At 31.0% G+C, this 17,857-nt stretch overlaps 1 protein-coding gene across 3 annotated transcripts in view; it reads right to left on the minus strand.

The window, feature by feature from the left end:
* Positions 1 to 468: 468 nt before the first annotated feature.
* LOC129966881 (obscurin-like) overlaps positions 469 to 17,857 on the minus strand; it is a 291,121-nt gene continuing 273,732 nt past the window's right edge. For all 3 annotated transcript variants that reach the window (XM_056081489.1, XM_056081487.1, XM_056081488.1), the window contains 9 exons: positions 17,145 to 17,277; positions 14,138 to 14,269; positions 12,753 to 12,917; positions 10,983 to 11,166; positions 9,371 to 9,647; positions 8,336 to 8,519; positions 5,028 to 5,103; positions 3,225 to 3,563; positions 469 to 689 (listed from right to left, as the gene is read on the minus strand). In XM_056081489.1, coding sequence (XP_055937464.1) covers positions 659 to 689; positions 3,225 to 3,563; positions 5,028 to 5,103; positions 8,336 to 8,519; positions 9,371 to 9,647; positions 10,983 to 11,166; positions 12,753 to 12,917; positions 14,138 to 14,269; positions 17,145 to 17,277 — 1,521 coding nt within the window. In that variant the 3' untranslated portion in view covers positions 469 to 658. The remainder of the gene's footprint in view (positions 690 to 3,224; positions 3,564 to 5,027; positions 5,104 to 8,335; positions 8,520 to 9,370; positions 9,648 to 10,982; positions 11,167 to 12,752; positions 12,918 to 14,137; positions 14,270 to 17,144; positions 17,278 to 17,857) is intronic.

The following is a 17,857-nucleotide window of genomic DNA, read 5'->3' on the forward strand; positions in this document are numbered from 1 at the left end:
GTTTAAAAGTGGTACATTTCTTGGTAGATAGCAAACAGGACGCAGTATCAACAACAAAACTTCGGAATACTTAAGGTAAATGTTCGAAAGACCGTCTAAATGTATACGCTGTCAGCACTTAGCTCAGCATTCGTTCGACTGGAATTTCCTGCTTTTTAAAATGCATTTGCACTTCAATAAAATTGTACATTTTCCTTCATTTCACTCATTAGCAGAGAATCTTCGCATTTGCGACACTCATGTAAAAATGATATTATTCTGAGCACCTGGTTTATCTTTTAAAATTGTAAAAAGGATCTTTTGAACCCTTCTGAATCATGATATCTAAAATTTGTGTCAAATGTTTCTTTCATTTTTATTGTTGTTCAAAACTACCAGCAATAAAACCCTTGGGAATTACTTTAAACAGAAAAGCAGAGTCATGTGTGTATGTGTGTGTGCATTTTTAAAGGAAATTCTATTTGAATATCCTGGACCTATAAACAATTTATTCTTGTATTCACAATTCATGCAATTTCATACTGCGAAGATGCAAGGAAAAACAGGTTTCAAATTAAATTTTTCATTCAATATATAGTCTTAAAATTGTCCATTTTCATCCTCTGCTTGCTTGTTCCTTGCTTGCAATCACTGACACTTGTTAGCAGTTTCCAACCCATTATAAGAAATCATCCACCTTCATTTCAGTTCTAAAAAAGAAAAACGTAATCTTATAAATCCAAAGCAAAAATAAACAGAAAAAAAAAATGAAGAATATTTTCAAAAATGCAAGTCACATTTAAATTTATCTTTTCTAAATCTTTGCTGCAATTTATGTGATTCTTTAGAAAATGTACAGCCAATTTTTCAATAGAGGTGGCAATTTTAAACTAGGAAGAAATTTTTAAAAAATTTGTATCGATGCAAATGCAGGCATTCGAATTTTATTGTGCATTCCATTGTTTGTATTTGCTTCAATGATATTCTCCAGAATTGTCTGATTTCATGTGCAAGCTATCAGCTCAAATTGGGGACCAACAGATCATTTCTGAGCTTTTAAAGAAATGCATATTCTTAAGACTGGAGGAATATTCTAAATATATGTAAAAATCACTTTTATTGATTCAAACAACATAAACATTAATTACTGGAAAATTTTAAATTTTCCTACCGTTCTCCGATTTTATCAATTAACTATATTCGATCAAAGAATTACACAACCCAGACATTAAAAAAGTATGCAACATTCGAAATAAATAATTAAACTACTATTTTATAAATTATAAAGCTATACTACCGAAAGACATCATAAAAATGTAAAATTTCAGCTGCAGTATTTGCTACGACTATAAAGTGTTTGTTTTGTCCAAAAACGAAGTAAAAAAATTTCCATTTTAGGATTTGCATTCTTAAAGGGAAGAAATGAACCATTCTATTTAAGAATTGCAATAGCTATAATAACAGAGAGTATTATATGCCCATTATACATAAAATCTTTCGCCCATGTTATAGTCTGTGTAATTTCTATAGGCGTTTCAAGGACACTCGTTTTCCCCTATTCTTCACTCTTTCTCCTTCTCTGTTGCCATGGTTTCGACAAAGCTTGTTTTTTTTTGTTTTGTTTTTTCCACGCCAGTACGTTTCGGGAATACCTTAACAACTGTGTAAAAAAAAAGAGAAAAGAGTGGCATTGTTACGAGGTAGAAAATGTGACCTTGAACTACCTACAGAAAATACACAGACTATACGATAGCAAGCGATTTTGAATGGATTTCAAATATGCATAGATGCGTTGAGAGAAACCTCGGCTGGATTCATAGACGAGCCATTTAACATAGAAGGGTGCGAAAATTTTAATTTTCACATAACTTTTGTAAAGAGAAAGATATTTTTAATTAAATGAAATAGCAGATTACCATATATCATATTTTATACTGAAGTGCTTGAATAGCAGCAATTGCTTGGAAGTCAGACGAATAAGTTTGATATCTAATTTGCAACATAATGTTTTAAAGGAAATAGACTCTCTGTGATGGGTGATGCATCGTCATGCGATGCAAAAATCATTCAAAGTGCTCTAGACCTACTATTGCCTCATTTCACCCGTTGTTCCTTCTTAAATAATTGTGGCTTTCTAAAAGAGAATTTTTCAAAATTTTAATCAAAAAATGAATGGATTTGTTAATATTTTTTCTCAAAAATTTCAGAGTATATTATTACAATAAATTATTTTTACAAGATTTTAAGCTTGAAGCAGTTAACTTTTCAGCAATATCAATTTATTTCTATACATTCTTTCTCTAATTCTAATAGTTTTTAAAAATATTTTACAATAATGATTTTCATAGTTATATTTTTGGTATTCGTGCATTTTATTTATTGAAAATTCACAGATCTTTGCAACGATTTTAAATACATTTGAGTGCACAATATGTCTATGATTTCCGGTTTGCCGTCAGGAATGTTTTATGATTAAAAAGAATTAATATATTTATTTAGAGTCTGAATCTTTTAAAAAGATCTGTCCAAATATTCTTGAGTTGAATAAAATAATGATTCTTCAATAGATAATCAGATTCGGAAAAAAATAGAAAAGAATGAAAACGTTCACGATGAAAACCGAAAAAGTGGTCGTCCATTTCCCCCCCCCCCTCAGTCGTGACAAAATAGAAAAAAATCGTGAATAATATGTTATATATTTCTTATATATGTTAAATATTTCTTATATATCTTTCTCATATATATTTCTTATGCATGTAACATTATTTTGGTTGAAGCAGAATGCAGGTTCGAAGACGTTGAAGAGACATGTTATATTTTTAAATTAATTTTAATATCCATTTCGTGAAAGCATAATTATTTACGAGATTGCAATTGTAGAAAGAATATCAATTGATCTTAAAAATGATAAAATTCCATTCGGAAAGTACAATACTTAAGCGGGTAGATAAAAATAATGCCGGAAGAAAATGTTATCAGATTTCAGGTCGTTAATCTTTGCTACAATCCAGCATTAAAAAAATCTAAGATGAAGTTTGTGCGGAGCACTCAAATTAAAATTTATTACTAAAAGCTAATTAAAAAAATTAAGTCCCATAAGGTAAAATAGAAATTTATGTTATATGCAAGACAGTGCTTGTATAATTGTAACACCTCAGGTTGACACATCTCAAAACAATCGATCCCAGCATTTTGGAACCCTACACTTTTATCATAACATTTAAGAAAGAAAGTATCCGGCTTACTTTGAAGAGGACATCCCCAAGGAGGTGAGCATCTCCGGATCCATGGCCTCGTACTTGGCGGCGTGAAATTTCTTGGCGAAGGCGGTCAGTTTGTCCGGCAGGAAGCGGGCGCTTTCCCTCTTCATGATCATGTACTCGGAGGGAGCGAGCCACTTATGCTCTAGGCATTCCTCTATCGTCAGCCGTTTGATCGGGCACTGCTTGAATATGTTGAGAAGGAAACGGGTCACCTCAGACGTTGTGTCCGGCAGCATGTTGTCGAAGTGATAGCGAACGTACTTCACGTTGTTGATGGTGTCTTCTTCGTCTTTGCCGGCGAACGGAGAGACGCCACTCAGTCTGAAAGAGAATGTTGCGATATAGTTTATGTTTTCACTTTGAACGCGAATGCAGAGAAGATGGTGTTCCGAACCATAATAGAACAAATTATTGTTTGATAAGATATTTTCACAGCACTCAATGTAGACTTATCTATCTTAGAGAAAATCACAGAACATACAAAAACAATGTCGTGAGAAATTTGACTGAAAAAATACCTGTCTCAGTTACAGATTATATAGAATTATTCTGTAATATCTAATCTCAAAAGTTTACGCAATTTATTATTCAAAATTAAATTTACATAGCAGTTACAGTTATAATTTCAGAAGGTGAATTTAATACTAAACATTTTCTGTCAATGGATATAAATTCACTGCGTCACAAATACGAATATAAATTGTTTACCAACATCAATGGTGACATTTTTTTTTTTTTTTCATTATTATGCTAGTAATTTTTACTCGAAATTGTGTCCAATAACGAGCTAAGATCCGTCCTTATTATTCTTGGCGTACATCTTTGGAACATTTTTGTTAAAGCTGCGTCACATTCGTTCAAAATACCTATCATCTATCAAAATGTGCATGAAATATTTCAGCGATACTTCTAAGTATGTATTATGGATTGTGGACAAAAGTTTGAGTAACATTCGAAAGTAGTACTGCAATAAATAATAAAATTTAATTTGTATTTCGCTCATTAAATGTTGTGTTTTGATCATAGTTTTTAATTTGCGTGTTGAGCACGATTTTTTTTATTTCATCGAAAAATTGGTGTAGTAAATAGATTTCTTTCGCGTGTGTGTTTTTCAACTGATATTTTGTTTTAGTTAAGTTATAAATTTTTCTCGTCCTTAAATTTTATTTATTCTTTATCAAATTGAATTACTATTTCTAATCATTTGTCACATATTGAGTTATTATTACATCTGTTTTCTTCGTTACAAATTATATATACTCATAAAGTTATTCTTTCAAATGTTACAAAACTTTATTTATGCTATTAACCATAAAAAAATTGTTACAATAGTAGTTTTTTTCGCACTGACATCAGCACTCATAGAGAGGATCGAAGGTTTACTGTTCAGAGAATTGAATAAATGGAGCTATAAAAAACATTTGTTATCGATGGTATTTTAGTGAACAATTCCTAGTGCTTCTGCGCTCATCATCCCTGTACAAAAAATATTTTTGCTGTATTTAAAGAGGTAAAAATCTGCCAATGAATTTAGATTTATTCGTATAATTAAATTATTATTACAAAAGACATTTTGCGCCTTCTTCATTACATTTGTTAATTGCATTTTACACGTGCCCCTTACACATTTCATTTAAGTAATAAATTTCATTAAGTAATAAAGGTTTTGGAAAAGAATATCTTTATTTTTGAATGCGGCAAGACCGATACGGATCTTCAGCAACTTGTAAATACTTCCTTAGAGATTGCACATATTTTCTAACACCAGGACGCGGAAATACTTACAGAATGTACGTTAGGACACCGACGCACCACACGTCCGTGAACGAAGAAAGTTCTTCATTCTTCAGAACTTCAGGAGCTGAAAAATAAAGAATACAGAATGAATAAATTTATAATGAAAAACTGTAAATTGGGTCTACAATAGGAGTAAATAAGCTAGGACACTTTCCATTTGATATGTGTAACGATTAAAACCTTTATTATCAAGAATCAACATCGTTGGAATTTTCGAATAAATTTAGCAAATCAATAAGAAGATATCATATAACCCATAATGATGTAACCATCCCTCATGAGCTACAAAAATATTTTTCAGAAATAACGGTATTTTAATGTTTATGTATGTTGTGAGAGCAGAAGCATCCTTAATAAATTAAACATGGAAGCTTCTAAATATTTTACTTCACTACTTCATATATAAAGTGCAAACAACAAATATAGGATTCGTCAAAACAAGTAATGAATGTCGAAAACATGAGAAAAATTTGGCATCATTTTTAAGGATCAAAAATATTGTTTAAAAATTTTACAATGGAAATTAATAGTTCCCAATTTTTTTCTTGTTGAAACTAATTTTTTCCATTACAGCTCTATTCAAAATTCCAGCCTCATGTAAATGATACATATAAAATTCACTTTTTTTTATACGTTAGGTAAAAATAAACGAAACACATATGCGGCCATAAAAATTAATTGAAGAAATGTTCGCAAAAGAATGATGAGATACATTGTTAATCCGAAAATCGAGCAAAGAGCTACTAGAAGAGAAAACTGCTAACTTATACATGATACTCATTGATAACACTCATTTATACATGAAGAGTCAGCATGAAATCTCTAGCGAAAAATATATGTAATTTTTTTTTTAAATCTACTTTATCCATAAAAGGCATACACTTTTAAAGTTCTCACCCACATACCCTTCCATCTCTGACGAACCAGCTCCTTACTATAATCCAAAAATGCATATCAAATAAGATGCAATAACTGATTTGCAATGCTGATGGTTTATATGAAATAATTGATAATAAATGGAATCTCTCGAAAAACTTTTTTAAAAAATCTAAATAACGTTTTGGAAGAGTAATTTTTATCAAGGAAAAGTGAATATTCTATAAATCAAGTGTGTTCCTGTTGAAACAAAAAAAACAAAAAAAAAAAAAAAAACACCATCGAAGTCAAAACTTATAAACAAACAATGAACAAAAAAAATATTTGATTCTGTTTGGTTTTATGGCACAAGGACCAGATTTAATCATTCTGCGCCAAACATTTGTTAGACATGGTTTTCGTGTTAAAAATTAAAGCATTCTGATGACGATACAATTAAATCTGATGTTAAATTTGAATATCTTCTAAAAAGGCAAAAATATTTGAATGAGGGTTATCGTCTTAAGTTAAAAACAATCGAGATGAAATGAACTTGTCATGCTAAACTTGTCGTGCTAAAATCCTAGTATTCACATAAAATACACTTAACTGTTAAAACACGATTACATTTACAAAGTGGTGCGTGATCAGAATGCAAAAGATGATTTTTGGGTTAAATAGGTGTGATCTATTCGGAGTCTCGAGATAATGACACCTTTCTTTCTGATTAGATATTTGAAACAGTTTTGAAACCCTTGGCAGATGGCTGTATTTGAAATAGTTTATTCGTTGATAGCTTTTCCCACAAAGATTGCCAAAATATATTTTGAATAATTTTTTAATTATTTTGAATTATTTGAATAAAAAAAGAACAAAATGTGAAGACAGACGAACTTGGAAATCGAAATTAAAGAAATGAGTTCGCTTCGCTCCAAGATGGTTCTGTTCCCCTTTGAAACTATCGTTTCTCTCAATTCAATGGGAGTAGAAGGTTGCGGGGATCTTCAAATCAAACCATCAGTTGTGAGCAGAGTGCACTGATGCTGATTTATTTTCGATTTCATTTTTACGTTTTAAATATTTCTTTTCATTTTCATTGATTATCGAGCTCCCAGATTAATAAAAAAGGCAAATAGCATAGAATTCTCAGAGTGGTAAAGTAAGGAAATTCAATAACAAAAACTACAATATAACTTTTAAAAATAATTTCCGAGAGTATCGCAGCTCTTTACACCTGATGCCGAGTCACCACAGGGGCAAACTCAACCAAATGACGCCACAGAGAGGAAATCGAGCTGAGTACATTCTGGGATTCACTAATTTAGATCATTCCAGTCGTGACCATTTGGGGATGTTAAGTAAATAGTCCATGCTTCAGGACTTCAGTTGCAGGACTTCTTGTAACTTCGTAATGGATAATGTCTTCGCATGAAGATGGAAATTTCCATCATGACATTTAGTGAACTAAAAATTGTACTTACAACAAGCGTACTGAAAATTGGTTGTTGCTGGCAACATTTTTCTCAACTATTGCATAATAAGGAACGTAGTTGTCAAAAAAAAAATCAAATGTCACAATCATTATAGCAAGTTTGAACTTGTCATTCCGCTTTTTGTTGTGGTTGGAAGAAACGTGCAATTTATATCGAATACCCCCAAATAATCTTCCCAAAACTACGTGACAGAAATTTACATCACTATGCAGTTGTTTCACTTCTAATGTATGACGAAAATGTTTTTTACTACAAGTTTATTTTATGTTATTTTTGTAGAGAAATTTAGAAGAGAGGGACATTGAAGATTGGTCAAAAGTAGGTGGATCATTCCGGGGCAAATACCCGAAATGCGAAGGTGATTCTACAATCTTATGCAGTAAATGTGGAACTAATTTGCGTCTAAATAAGAATAATAGATTTTTTTAACTATCATCAAGAATAAAAATGACACAAAGATAGATTATTTTGTTATTTATTTTGCACTGAGCTTAACATGTAAATTTGCATGATGATTAATATTTCCATCTTACTATTTTTTAATTATTTTATATTAAATATTTATACTACGATTTTTTAATATATTTTCCTTTAATTTAGAGCATGAATTATATCACCCTGATTTATTTGACAAAAAAGGAAAAAAATCATGCAAAAAAAAGGTAAATTTGGAATATAACAGATAAGAAAAGGTTGATTTGGTATTTCGAAGAGAGAACTTTTGCATGGATGGGCAAATAAGCTGACGACTGTAAAAGGGACAAATTACTCACTACCCACAAGATTTTTCAAATGTTTGCTATTTTGTTTTGTTGAACAGTATTTGAGCGAATATAATATTATTGGATTCAAATAATTTTGTTCTCCTAACATTCCCTCTCCTGAAATGAGCCACTAACACTTACAAACAATGGTGTGCAATATAGTGTGACATATCAAAATTCTCACCTAGGTATTCCGGCGTGCCACCTTCCACTAGCACCTTGGCTCCGGATTTTGGAACGAAGCGAGCGCACCCGAAGTCCACCAGTTTGATGTCGGAATCTCTGAGATTGACCATTACGACGTTATCAGGCTGTAGTTCGATGTAACAGATTTCTCTAAAGTGAAGGTATTCTAGTGCGTCTAGGACCTATAAAAGATTGAGATGTTTTACTTTATTAAATTATTTTTGTTAAAATTATTTCAATTTCTCTATATTAATTAACGTATTCATTTCATTGATTGTCCTATGCTTATAGACTTGAAAACGAAACTTTTACTATTAGTCAGTAGTTGGATATGTTTTATTATCGACAGAGAAAATTTCTGTACAGTTCAGTTATTATAATACAGGGATTATTTTTGAATAAAATTTATCCTTCTGCATCATAATCAAATGACGAGAACGACACCTGAGGCAATAGTTTCTCTCCAAACTTCTGGGACACGCTAATGAGAGGGCATTTGATCCCGTTTGATTTAGAGTCCAGTATACCTTGTTATAAGGAAGCTCTTTAAAGGAAATGAGCTTTGAGAACTGAATCTCCCAACTTCCGAAACCAAGACTTGGCCAGCCCAATCTCTCTTTAAATCAATCCTCAGTTGCTGATCCTACCGAAAATCATCACAGAATCAAAGTTTTTACTTAGTAGTAAAAAGCGATTACTGCATAACTAACCTATCCTTTTAGCTGGTAATAATAATTATTTACAAGTCATCTTTTTAAAAAACAAGCTTTATTTAAAAATCTTTCATCGGCACTCTCTCATACTATTATTCCGATGGCGTCACGATAATAATAATTCGGCGAGTTGGTAAATTGATTGGCAGTGTCTGCAGCTGTGGCAAAACAATTTCTTTAGAAAAAGTCAGGATACAATCCAATGTAAAAACAACAACATGATGGCGAAGCATATTACATCATCAAAAGCATGAAGCAGGCATCAAAAGCATGAAGGTGAAAATGTTTGGAATGTAGTCTTGTTATTAAGAGGTGTTTACCTGTCTGATGATGGTGACCACCAGCTCTTCGTTGTAGTCGTGCCTCAGAGCAAGGTAAGACATAACGTCCACCCCAGAGAGTTTCTCCATGATGAGGACAGTCTTGTCCTGATGGTAACTGGAAGATAACAGGGACACGATGCGCTCGTGGACCAGAGACTTCATAACTTCGTACTCTTGTCTACCATCGATACCTTTTGACTTTTGAATGACCTTAGCGATGGCCGAGGTGTTCGATTCCTTCACCCACACGTTGAGCACGCAAGAAAACCTACCCCTAAAGAAGATACGATCACAAATTGTACTGGAATATAAATGGAAATATATTATTCTAACGCAGTAAATAGAAAATGAATACACCGAAATTTTGATATGTTTGTTGGACTTACGAATTAATTAAAACAATCACGCTTGAAATTTTCATCATTATTTTTGTTGCCGACAGTCGCTTATATGAATAGCAAAAGTGATTCAATGATGAAAACTTGCACTATACATGGGGATATATCAATAGCAAAAGTATGGTATACCAATGCATTCATTTATGCATGGAATCATTAGGGTGAAATGTTATGTCTGCGAGCTAGAGGGCGTTGTCCGACTTACGATAATTTCGACAATTCATTTATTTCACTCGAAAATGAGGCAAATTTAGGAAGGAGGTGAACAGCCATTTTGAGGTGAAAACACGCATTTAGTGCTTGAGACAGTTACTGAAAACTAATGAGCAGTTCTTATTTCATAGTGCGAAAAATTTCGAAACAAACTCATGCTCTATAAAAAATTATTCACGAATTTGCATTAAAATCTTTGAAACTGGATCTTATGTAATCAATTCTCAATGTCATCATTATCAAACACCAAATTTAGAAAATTTTAGAAGCAAACGCATTTTTTTTGAGATATAAAAAAAGCTTATTAGAAGTTAAGAATTTAATCTACTCCTCGATGACCACAAAAAATAAGAGATAGAAAAGAATTAGCCCTAGAATTCTATTTACTCTTCGTTTGAAACAGAAACCGGCTCAAAACAAGATTCACCAATAAGAACTCACAAGGACGGATTAGTAATTAAAGGGTGAAACTCCAAGTATGACAAAAGGTCTTTCCATACTAAGAAATGAGCTTCCTTCCGACATTTTTAAAAACTTGAGGGATTTTCTGAAAATTAGACGTGAATTGATTATCCTCATTGTCGTCAATAAATTGGAATTATCTCAGGAAGTACTGGAACAAATCTGTCCATTCTGAAAAAACAGAACTGTTAAAAACCCACGTTGGTGACTCACCACTCTGACCAGGAGTATGCGTCGAATCGCATCCAGTTTCATAAGACTGTTTCCTTAAACCGAACATTCAATTTGTGAGTGAGATGTTCACAAGTACAAAATTCTTGCACCAATTACAGTTTTACGGAAATCGGAGCGTTATCGGTTTTGCGTTTATCGGAGACTTAAGATTACCAGGAAGCGAGAGACGACGAAATAAGAGACTAATCATGATTTCCGCTCTGAATCATACTTTAAAAATCCGTATTTTTAGAAAATAATGCAGCTAACCCTTCATTTCTCCAACCTACATGATGTCTGGATGCGATTCCAAGTAAACATACCTGTCCATTTCAGAAACTATTCTGTACAGTTCTAGAGGATCACTTTCCACTAAAGGCACAGGATTTGTCTCCTGACTGTAATCCAGGACTGGAATCTCAAATTCATGCAGCTCGTAGTCGGGTGTTCTTTCCGTAAACTCTTGCTGGTACTTTCTCCTGGAGCTCACCTTCACTTTGGGAGCACCTGTGGATGATGGTGCATTTTTACCAAAAATTCATAATGACTCAGTAATAATCAAAAATAATTCATAATGACTCAGTAATAAAAAAAATGCAGCTATAGGAAACAATTAAAGATTCATCAATTTAACATGAATTCTATTATAAACAAAAATAAAAATAAATTATCTTTGGCATCATATACTTAGGAAGTCCGCCAAGATACCAATCAGAATTAGAACATCAATATCAATCTCATCAATCATTTTTTTCAAACACCCAGATAAGTAGACATATAATAAAAATGTGGGCACTAAATAACAATTGCAACATTAAAAGTAAAGATAAAAATATTTTTAAAAAATATGTTTTCCATTGTATTATAAAAAAGCACGGAAGGTCGAAATAAACATCATAAAAGGAGGAGGAGATTTGAGAAATACTTAAGTAATCGCATTTAATAATTTTTTTTAATAAAAAATACTAAGCATCAAAACAAAACATCATGAAAGCAAGAGACGCAGGTATAAATCCCAATAATTTCATATAATATTTTTTATTAAAAAAACACTGAATGTCAAAACTATCATTATAAATTTAGAAGGCGAGACAGAAATCCTTTAAGTAATCACATTTAAAATGTATTTTAATCTTTATATACTAAATTTTGTTTCTCTTTACATTTATTGTATTTTAATAAACATTTTCAATTATTTTCTATGCAGTACGCTTTCACGACTGTTGTTTGGATCTTCAAAGTTTTACCAAATAAATTAATTTTCTATTTCATGCAGGGATAAGAGTTTAAAAGTTTTTATATTTATTATTTTAAATTTTTATTTCTTAAATTATTATTTTATTTCTTATATTATTATTATAGTTTCCATAATATGTTATAGTTCTTATATTATTATTATGGAATGAAAATAAATCGTGAACATCTAAAATCTTAGCATGGAGTCGAAGGAGGTCACATTAGTGCTGCAACACTGCACACAAATCATTATATGTTTCTTTAATTTTACATCCTATTTTAATTCTAAACAATCATAAAATATTTAAGGCTGGAAGATATTAACTCTTATTCTAGATTTTAAGAATACATAATATATATATATATATATATATATATATATATATATATATATGCTGGAATTATAAATATTCTAAATCACATCGATAATATTCTTATTTTAAGAGATTTTTTTTTAATTTTCACAATTTTATAATATTTGTATTTTTTTATTTTACACTTTTTTATCAAATATATAGATCAAAACTAAAGCTTAAAATCTTGAGCTTCTGAGAAATAATCTAAAATAAATTGGATGTAATGACGTAATACTTTTGAAATAATGACGTGATTTTAAAATCCCTCTCGAAAATGGACGATGACTGACAGAAAGGCGTCATTAATTTGATATAAAATTCGTATGAAAACTGGTCACATTAGTTCCATATGAAATAAAAATTATCAAATTTGGTATAGTGTTTGTGATTGGAGAAATGTCTCCTTGGTTTAGCCATTTTTTTTAAATATAAAAATTACGGGTGGACGGCTGATGGCTAAAGGTGGATAGTATATATGCACGTATTAAGGCAAACACTCACCTTCTGCTTTCGTCGAAATAGGTTCCGTGGGTACTCCATGTTCGCCCCAACCGAATTTGTTATAAGCTTGTACTCTGAATTGATAGAATGTGGAAGGTTCGAGATTTCGAACCACAAAGTACTCGTGTTCGATGTTGTTTAGAATCAACTTCCAGTCAGTCTCATCTAAAAAATAAATGAACAGGGTATTTCACGGCTTAGCTGTTTATGCGCGGAATTTTTCTTATAAATCAAATACAACATCAAAAATTATATTAAAAGCCTGTATTACAAACTTAAACCCTAATCATTCTAGAAAAATGCCAGTTTTTGGCATAGCAGCAAATAAATTTCTAATTACCATTTGAAAACCTCGAAAGTATGGCAGAAATAATGCAGACAATCAAGAAAACTCTCATTCCTACTTTTAACGAAACTCAAGTTTTCCCAATCAATTATGAAATTAAATTAAAACTGCCAAAAATTATACTTATAAACGTTTTAGAAGTAAGAAGTGAAAGCATGTAACAAATATGGCAAAATAAAGCGTGATTGAATGGTTGATTTTTCAGCACAAAAATTTATTTGCAAAATGCCACTGCGCGTCTCCCCCCCCCCCCCATCAAAGTAGAATAAAATCTACGTAAGTAAAAGTAAAGAAACGTGAAGGAATGAACGATGGTAAGGAATAAATATAAGAAGTGATGATTGGATTGATGCTTCATATGAGAAAATAATTTTAAAATTAATTTCAAACTTGAATCTTAATTAAAATAATCATAATCAATAAATTTCTTTCATAAAAAATTTCTTTTTCAATTTAAAAATGAAATTTGAATCAATTTTATTCATCATTTATTGAATTATTTTAAATCATTTGGCGAACATAGAAAGGGCGAAAATATAAATTAAACACAGCATTAATATAATCAGTAGGAATTGAATCATTATTCGACCATAGGCGACTGCATATTCGGAGGACCATCTTTTAATATGATAGTCATATTTCATATTTAAACGCATTTTTAACATATTAATGTTTTATTTTAGGCTATTTTTTATTTTATTGACTTTTTGAAAATGTATTTATTTATTACTACATTTCCATTCTTCCCGACATCCACATTTGTACACATATTGCAAGCAGATTTTCGGTATTCATACATACTGTAATAATAAAATGAGCGTAATAATCTGATAATTCATAAAATTTTAACTTTTTTTGCGAACTTGCTTATTTATCAACAAGGAAAATAAATTGATCTGTTGAGGCCCTAGGCAGTTGCATAATAAGCAGTTAATAATATACTTGTAACTATTCTAAATCATAATGTTTCTTCTACAATCAAAATTCTCCGGGGGAAAAAAAACGATTCATTGTAAGCCTTCATTCGATAAAACTGTACCTGCTTTCTTGTATTCCAGAGCATATCCCAAGGTCGTGCAATTCCCTTCGTCCCTCGGCACTGCCCACGTGATATATATTTCGGTATCAGATGCATCCCTCGCAACAGGTTTCTCAGGTCGTCCGGGTTTGCCTGTAACAAAAACACAGAATTCATTATAAAATATTAAGATCCAATATATATGTATTAGTCAAGTAGGATTGGGTATTTTTAGCAATCCTTTAAGGTTTACGCCGACATTAAAATCCATTTTCACCGAAAACCATAAATTCTACACATTCCTTTTATGATTTATCTGAAAACCTGTTTTTTTATATACTAAAAATCGTTTTTCATTTCTATAAATGATAATTAGAAAAATTCAATTTTTCATTTCATTTAGACATTTCAATAGAACTTAACAGCTGAAAATAAAACTGTAAACAATACTATAAACGAGTTTTTTTCATGTTTTTATTCAGTGTTTTAAAATTACTACATTTTCCTATTTCATTTCTTTTACTGTATACTAAGCAAAATTTTGAATATTTTCAGTATACATTTTTTGTTTGTTTTTGATGGTATTGTTTCAAATTTAGATAATTTTCAATCAATAAAGTATCTTGATTTTCCATTAATACAATGACTTCTATCATTTTTTTCACCTCAATGAAAATTAAAAATATGAACTTCAAACTCATTTTTCTTTAAATGTAGATATTTTCAAATATTTTTCCTTTTCAAGCCCAATTACTAAAATATTATTTAAATTATCAACCAGAAATTTAATTTATGATGTTGTCTAGGGAATGAAACAGAAAAATAAGAGCAAAGATGAATTATTGTAAAGTTATGCACCTTTTAAACTTTTGAAAAAGATGAAAATTTCATAAAAATCTATAATTTTGTATTAGAACTCTTATAATTTGTTGTAAAAAAATTTCCTAGACTTCTTTCGGAAGTATCTAAAATGTTCAGAATGATTTCGCAATATTTTCTTTCTTTTAGGTATCGCATAATATATTCTTAAAAGCATGCGAAAAATAGTTTTCTATTCTTTCTTATGAAATTCAACTAAGAATAAAAATGTAATGTCTATAACATTCGTTTTCAATCATTTGGTTTCAGATAAACATTATTTTTGTAAAAATTTTCCCAACTTTTGGAAACACACCAATCAATATATACAATATACTAGTTCAAAGTATCAATATATGGCTTGCCCAGATTGGCTTTTTCCAGAACTGATTATCCAAATTTATTCTTGAAAGATGACTTACAAAATTACATGCCTATTGGTCGAGTAGTTAAGAATGAAATAATCTTCCTTTTAGTGTAGTCTTTCCTCTGAATACTGTTTTCTAAAACCTGATCAAGATTGAATAATAATACCACTAACAGAAAAGATACCGTTTATGAAAACAAAATACAAAACAGGTACTAGAAAATACTGGCAAATAATAATATACTCTTTTAACCTAAAAGGAAGTGGTATTGCATCAAAATAAAACAAATTACTCAGTGGCAGCAAAGTTGTGTTAACTTTTAGCTCGTTAAACATAGTAAAAATTCCCTTACACATGGGCGAAATGGTTAACCAAAGAAAAGTGGGAATGTACCTATCACTAAGTTTTTTTTCCTTTACTGTATAAAAAATTATTTCAATAAAATGTAAAAAACCGGAATAAATACATTTTGTAATTTTTATCAGTTTCATATACTCTTTATTCTCAGATGCTTTTAATGCCCATGCACCAAGACGCGTTTATTTTACCTAAATAGGGAATAGATGAAAGATGAGAGGAGAAGATATTCACATTATTTTTAACAATATGATAAATTTCGATTACCCATGAAAAGATAGCAACTGCGGATAAACCGTAAAAATTGAACTAGCCAAATTAAGAATAAATGCACAGGTTTCGAACTAAACCAGTGCGTATGAGGATCAAAATGATAAGGTTGCAAAAAATGCAGTAAACACGTCTGATGGAACAAAAGAAAGGTCTAACGAAGAAATATGAAAACGCGCTAATATTATTTATTCATATGCTCAAAAAGTGATAGCTCGGAATTCTGAAATGACCAGTATATCAAATTGTATTAAAAAAAATATTCATATTTTTTTTAATAATATTTTGAGAAAATGAGAAGTATTTTTATAATATATCAATAACAAATGTAAATTAACTTAATGTGTTTAGTACTACTTTAATTTTCAGAGGAATTTTACTTAATGTAGGAAGCAGAATAAAAATAAATTTAGAAAAAGCAGAAAACATTAGCAATAGCGTTAAAGAAGATATAAGCAATTTGTTTGATATTAATACAATAAAAATTTCGCCGTGAAATGGAAAAATGAACTAAGTCTTGTATTAAACATATTTATTAACAATAAATTAGTCCTAGATTATACTACTTAACAATATTTTACATCCAGTTTAAAATAACTTCGGGTATTATCAACACGAAATTCATACTTTCGCAATTTGTAGATGGATCGACGATCTCGCAGGCAGTGAATCTGAATTATAAACTATAAAAGAGTGCCATTGCACAAATATGATTTTTCGATTTTGTACTTTTTTCAAAATTATTATTATTTTCAAGTCCTTCAAATATCAGGAAATATTTAGAAAAATAGGAGAAAGGAAGGAAGAATTGATATTTTATAATTTATTTCAGCGCGATGAACAGAATATTTCGGATTCTGTTAACATAAAAAAATTTAAGATCATAAAGAAAAACATGCGATGTACGAAAAATGTGAAATTAAGTTTTTAAAAAAACTAAGGTTCAGTCAAACCTTATTGAGTTACGCTATTGACGCTATTACGCTAAACCTTATTGAGTTACGCTATTAACATTGAGTTACGCTATTGACGATGTAAGATAAGGAGGACGGAGAATTTACTTGGTCTGTATCTGAGTTAATATGCCATTTCTCGCCAAATATTCCAATTACAATATCAACTGTGACGGAAGCAAACAGAATATGCAAGATAATCATTCCGAAAGAACCACTTACTTCCGAGTTTTAGTCTCGCCCTGCAACAGGTCACACCGTGCATGTTTCGAGCAACGCATTTGTATACTCCGGCGTCGTAGGCCCTAGTGGGGTTGATCCTCAGTTCGCAGCGACCATCTTTCAGTTCAGTCACCTAAAATCGAACGTACGATCAAATTATTTATGCATTTGTTGATGTTTAAAATTACATCCTCAAGAAATGGCAATGGAATCTGCAGTACCCAACTGTTTATAAAATAAACTACTGATAGATTAAAATTAGCACGGATTCAATGAATCAATATCTTAATAAATATTTTTTAATTCGTTGTTCATTCGTTTGTTTAGAACAAAACATTTGCTATCAGTTCGGCTGTTTTCTACTCACTACCACGCAGGTAGTCTATCCTCCTCCTCCGTAAGCTATACAGCCTACTCGAGTAAGCCTGGGGTATTAGCTGCATGAAGACGGTATTTTACCGTTGTGCAGTGTCTCTTGAAGGTCCACTGAAAAAATCAGGAGCCTTCAGTCCCATCTAAATTTTTCCCCCCTGCTCTAGTGGACGAAGAAGGGCCATGAACAAATTTTTGGTGATACACGAGAAAAATTGTCAATTTCACATTTCACGGTCGGCAGTTAAAAAGTAGAGCAATAGCTTTTTCACCAACTTTACTGAACAGCTTTTTTCAAGTGGACCGACAATTTTAGTGGGAATTTGAAAAACGATAAGTAT

This window comes from Argiope bruennichi, chromosome 4, assembly GCF_947563725.1.
Source record: "Argiope bruennichi chromosome 4, qqArgBrue1.1, whole genome shotgun sequence".
NCBI lineage: Eukaryota > Metazoa > Arthropoda > Arachnida > Araneae > Araneidae > Argiope > Argiope bruennichi.